Source organism: Etheostoma spectabile, chromosome 10 (genome assembly GCF_008692095.1).
Source record: "Etheostoma spectabile isolate EspeVRDwgs_2016 chromosome 10, UIUC_Espe_1.0, whole genome shotgun sequence".
In the NCBI taxonomy this organism is placed as follows: Eukaryota; Metazoa; Chordata; class Actinopteri; order Perciformes; family Percidae; genus Etheostoma; species Etheostoma spectabile.
The window spans coordinates 23457190-23463121 of NC_045742.1; the positions used below are offsets into that span (position 1 = coordinate 23457190).

General features: G+C 36.9%; 1 protein-coding gene across 2 annotated transcripts in view; it reads left to right on the forward strand.

The window, feature by feature from the left end:
* Positions 1-5932, forward strand: part of st3gal5 (ST3 beta-galactoside alpha-2,3-sialyltransferase 5) — a 35106-nt gene that overhangs the window by 2555 nt on the left and 26619 nt on the right. For both annotated transcript variants that reach the window (XM_032528095.1, XM_032528094.1), the window contains exon 2: positions 1442-1558. In XM_032528095.1, coding sequence (XP_032383986.1) covers positions 1442-1558 — 117 coding nt within the window. The remainder of the gene's footprint in view (positions 1-1441; positions 1559-5932) is intronic.

The following is a 5932-nucleotide window of genomic DNA, read 5'->3' on the forward strand; positions in this document are numbered from 1 at the left end:
TCAATAGCATTCACACACTACCATTGGCCAGGCGTCCATGTTTACATGTACAGGTCCTATCCCCTGACCAATCCCCTAACCCTAACTTTAACCACTCAAGGTGAAATGTCTAACCCCAACCAATCGAGCTGCTTTGTAGGGCGGGACTTGGCGGGGCCATAGTGGGATTTGTAATTTTGCCACCAGGACGCCCCAACTCCAAGCAGTTTCCTGTCTCTGTGTCACGTGGGCTACGCCTCCTTTTTAGGAGACTAGCGGCAGGTCCTGAACGCAACACAGCGAGCAATTCTTTTGCCCTGTAGTCACCAAAGTAAATATTGGAGCCATTTTTCACAAGATATATCTCTTGAACATTCTGACACTAAAATAGCATTTTTCAGACAGACACACCAGGAACATAATTACTTGGTTTGAGCCCTTTTTCTGTCTCAGGTCCAAACACTCGCGAGACCTGGCGACACAGATAAGCTAACGTTCGTGAACGCTCTAACAAAACTAGTCCCTGTGACAGGGTTTCCGCTGGGTCTTATCAAGTCTTCAATTTCAAAATCTAAATTTAAGGTCTTAAAAAATCTTTAATTAGCTGAAGTATCAAAGAATCTTTTTCAACAGGTCTTAATTTTGTCCTACTACCTTACAGAGCAATGTTTTTTTTACTCCATGGTGTTGTAGAGTTAGTGTTTCTTTTGCTTGTGCAAATTTTTTTTGCTGTATTACGAATACAAATGAGACCAGCATGCAACTTAAATTGCAGCCAATCAAAAAAATCTGTAACAAATGTATAAACATCTATACAAATGTACATGCTATAACACACGTTACACATGACATTTAACACCCTTAGAAAGGTATAATGTGAAATTTTAGTTCAGATAATCCCATAAAACATTTTCAAATAATCAACTAAAAGTGAAAGTGCTGTACATCGTTGGTTCTGAGGGCCATGCTTTTCTTCACAAACTTAAACAACAGTTAAGTTAAACACATCAAGGCCAAATCAAGTGTTGCACTCCATAAATGACCAAAATAATATCTCTCCAATGAAGTGAAAATAGGACAAGGGCATTGCGTAATGATACTATTGGCCCTCTTGATTTTAAATGGAAAATGTTGTGATGTGACCAAGGATATTTGTTGTTTTTGGGCAGCAGAATTTGATAATTTCAGCTAGGATTTGTACTGAAACAATTATCTGGACTGTCGTCGCTCGCCTGATCCACCTCCATCTTGTTATCAATCTCTTACAGAAAGACCTGGTAGACAGCCTAGATGCTGAGTCAACACTGTAGTTGTTCATGTTGCAATTACTTTTTCTTTCCTTTCAGTTTTATAAATTAATGTATACATTAAGGTACTGCAGTTGTTTAAGAAGGCTGTCCCATGAATACGTTGTTCAGTAATGTGGCTAATAGAGGGTTTGTGACTCTCCCTGTGTGGCCAGGACAAGATCCATGAGAGCCAGGGGCTATCAGGCTTCATCTCAGATACCAGAGGAGTTCCCCGATTCCACTGGGAAGGAGAACAACATGAAGCTTCCTAAACGCTGGACAGCACACAGGTAACATTCCCATGGCGTGGCACAAAGACTCCTTCTGTTTTTTTCTTCAACCATGCTGAATAGATAGACGCTGGCAGCTTGCTCTCCACTGTTCTTAAGGTAACAAAGGAGGAGACCGGTATCATTTACAGTCGTAGCCAGTTTAATTATGACTACTTTGGGGTGCAGGTGGCTTTCCATTACTTTTAAAAGTGGTTATAGCAATAAAAATGCAGTTTTAACATTTAAGAAGCAATTTGAATTTAAAAAACACACTTGAAGTGAACACAAACACTCCAAAAATCAAACAAATCCACAGCATAAACTTTTGGTTTCACCACCAAAATGCTGCCGTTTCTTCCTGTGTGCAACAACAAGATAAAACCCAACTATGAAAGAGCAATAAAAAAAAGAGTGAATTATCTCACTGTTTGGAATCGGGTTTATTACGCTGTGAAAGAACTACTGCAGCGCCTGTTCAATATGTGGCTGTTTGGAACGTGCTAGGCTTCTTTTATTACTGCCTGCAGCGTTCTCCAGAACCATTATACCCCAAAATAACTAAGAGAAGCACCTACTATGCAACCCAACTGCACGCTACTGACTTACTGTATACCTTGTACGAGAAATGTTACTGGCTACTTTGCAGATTCCCCACAAAATATCACATTTAAAATGTGATGCATTATCATTCATTAAACTACCCAGCATGATATTAGAGTTTAAAGCTCCACCTTGAACAGACAGTTAAGTCTTCACTTGAAGTACACATTCAAATACAGGACTTGTACTGCGTGGTATTTTTAGTTTTAGCCTATTAGTAAATAATAGTTTTACAAAATCTTTGTAGTACTACTTCTACTACTGCCAAGACACAGTCATTAGTTTTTGTAGTTTTTTTTTTTTCTTCAACATATTTATATACTTGGTCAAATATCCAATCAGATTATATTGAACATTTCTTGGCAAAAAAATCCTAAACAGACCACCCTTATTTTTGGGTTTATTTGTGAAAAATAATAAAAATAAACCCCAATGCTTTTCTCTTTCACTTCCTGTGAAAGTGAACAACGTTGTGTGCTCTATTCTGATCTTAACTCCCTTGTTCTCTCTTTCCTGTCATGCTGCTGTGCGAAAGAATATGTAATTGTTTCTGTGGCACTTTAGTAAAGCCACCTGCACTACCTGATAGTGTTGTAGTTTCTGTTCCTGTTTTTCTCCCATCTACATCACACACTTTCTGGTTATCTTTAATATCGGTATTTATATAATTGTATTACAAGTACTTACTTTTCAATACTTATGGTCACAGGTTAATATAATTTAAAGGATGCTACCGACTCTTGCTTCATTACTCTAATTACACATTAAATTTAATTTTAATGTCACTTACACTGCAATATTGTTTCTTGTATCATGGCAACCGCACTTTAAAATTCCTTTATTTGACGCCATTTTGCTTACTCAGTCTACCATATTATCATTGTCTATTGCTTGCTTGTATTTCTTGTGTGCTTACATGTTTGTGTGTTTTTGTTTTTTGCTGTTATTGACAAAATTTCCCCGTCGTGGGATGAATAAAGTATAATCTAATCTAATCTAACCACAGCTTCTTCTCCTAACCACGTTTACTCACCACAGGAATAAAGTTTTTGGCATTACTAACGTTGGCAGGACAGGGACGTCTCGCCTTGCTCTGTCAGCTTATTGTTAAAGACACCAGTCACGCAATCCTTACTAAAGTCAAGGCTGGCTTTTTAAATGTCACTTAATGAACCATAAGTACAGAACTCCAGTTTCTCTTAGATTAGTCTGATGCATATTAGTTTCTAAAATATCAGAGTGACTAATATACAGTGTAGCCTAAAGTCTAGCCACCACATCCCCAGCTTATTTTAGGATCAAGAGCTTTTTTTCTGAAATAACAATAGTGAGCAAAACAGGGCAGTTCAAAACATGCCTGTTTGGAACGTGCTGATTGCTTGGCCTCCCTTATCGCTCCCAGCTTTGTCCAGAACCATTGTTCAGTTCCGTTTATTCTTTGTCCCAGAAAGGCAATGTGTATGCAGCAGAAATACATGACATAAGAATACACAACACAAACCACACAACAATTTACACAATAAAAACAGCAATAAAGGCAGCAGCTTCAGCCTGAGTTTGAGAATGAATAGTTGCGGAGTTAAACCCCAAAAGTATTCACAGAAGGCTCCCAAAGCACTTAATATGCAACCCAACTCTATACTACTGACATACTGTGTACTTCTACTTCAGAGGAACACATTGTACTACTACGTTTACAGAGAAATATTACTGGTTACGTTGCAGATTCAGATTTCACCCACAAAATATCCCAATAAAAATATGATGCATTACCATTCATTAAAGTACCCACTAGGGTCTGTGCAATTATCTGAATTTTGTTTACAGTCGCTAAAATAAAGTAATTGAGATAATAATTTCTTTTGCACATTTCGTTTTGCGAGTAAACTCTTATTTTGTTTTGTGTTCTGAATGAAAAAAGTTAAAACGAGAAAGGTATTAAGGGAAATTTTACATGTTTTTTTTTAAAGTTTAATAAATAAATGCAGCATCTTTCCAAAAGCCAATAAATAATTGATTGCTCGTGATTTCAACATTGACCAAAATAATTTCAATTATGATTTTGTTGTTTATTATTATGCAGCACCTACTATGTGTCCTAGCTTTACTTACGGTGAATCTTTATGCACCTATATCTACCTTTTTCTGCATTCATTTATGTAAAGGGAAACATAAACTGCCATCCAAATATAGAAGTGTCCAGGGACGTCACTAGGATTGAAAGACGGGGGGTGCTTAGCACCGAGGCTATGCAAAACTTTCCCTTGGAAAATCTTACTTACAAAGTCTGTTAGCTTTTAGATACATCAAAGCTGGGGGGGGGATTTACTTGGGATTTACTTGGGCCAGAAAAACCCACTACTCCTGTCAGGCATGATATGCTCATTGCAATATGGTTGACAAGGATCCTATTTAAAATATGTCTGAATTTATTAACCTGATGGCGAGATGAATACAAGTTCTAGTGTGTATATATATATATATATATATATATATATATATATATATATATATATATATATGGATATTCCAGAGGGTGAGGAGGATGAAGAAGAAGGTGAGGAGCATGAAGAAGAGGGTGAGGAGGAAGAAAACATACAGGGACAGAGAGAGGAACAGCCCCAGGGCCAGCAAGTGGATCCATGTGGATCAAGTACTGCACCATCAGGTGTGGGATGAAGGTTCTGTCTATTTGCAAAGCAGTGCAATTACAATTTCCTTGTAGGCCTACTGTCTGTCCTTAAAAGGGTGCTTTCTGCTGTAAAATTATTTTTTTTGTGTCAATATTGTTCACTTTCTTTTTTGAAGTACATACTCGGCCTACATTTTGAAATGCATGCGGGTATACATACAAGTTTAGGAACCCATGCTGAAGTTGCCTAAAAAGAGGAATTAAAAAAATCATCTTTTGGAAATTGAGCTTAATGCCTTAATCCAACCTTTTAAGGACACCAATTTTTTTTGAATGAATATTGTATCATAAATAAATGTTCCTCCAGGGGGCATAATACACACCCCTATGTTAAATTCCCATAGAGGCAGGCAGCTGTTTTTATTAACCCTTATGTTGAAAAATTAAAAATGACCACTTTTGAGGCTTTTTTTCAATCAATGTTTTTAACTTTTTCTTACGTTTTTGTGCTTTTTTCAACACTTTTGACGTTTGTCACTTGTGTTGACGTTTTCAACACTAACAATAACTTATTAACTTTAGTTTTACAGTTATTTTTGGAATTGATGTTCAATAAACCTCATTTATATGAAATTAAACCTAATGTTTGAGTTAGAAAAGCAGAAATTAGTAATTATTGAGACTAAAATTAAAGGAATGGATGTTGATGATAATCACAGACTGGAATATGTCAACTTTTACTCAATACTATTTCAAAACCACTTCAATTTGTTTTCAAATGCTGCAAAATTGAATAAGACGCCCCAACATTAATTAAAGTAGAAATTTGTACTTGCCAAAGAGCGTTATATGGAATAAATCATCTTATTTTTGGTAATTACAATTGGGTAGTTAAAAAGAACATTGATTTAGGAAAACGGAAAACCAGGATAAGGGATAAGGCCGGGATATTCAAGTTATCCTGGATGAATTTAGCTTAGACTTGGTTGCACAAAACCAGGTTGAGTTAAACCCAGTCAAGTAACCATGGAGACTTATTGTGTGTGGCTAGCCTGGTCCAGAGCAAGCTAACAGCCGGGCTAAGATTGATCCTGGAGTCTCATGTGTCAAATCAGCTGCCGCTCTGATCCGACAACGTGTTTAAGTTATTCCGTTGTCTT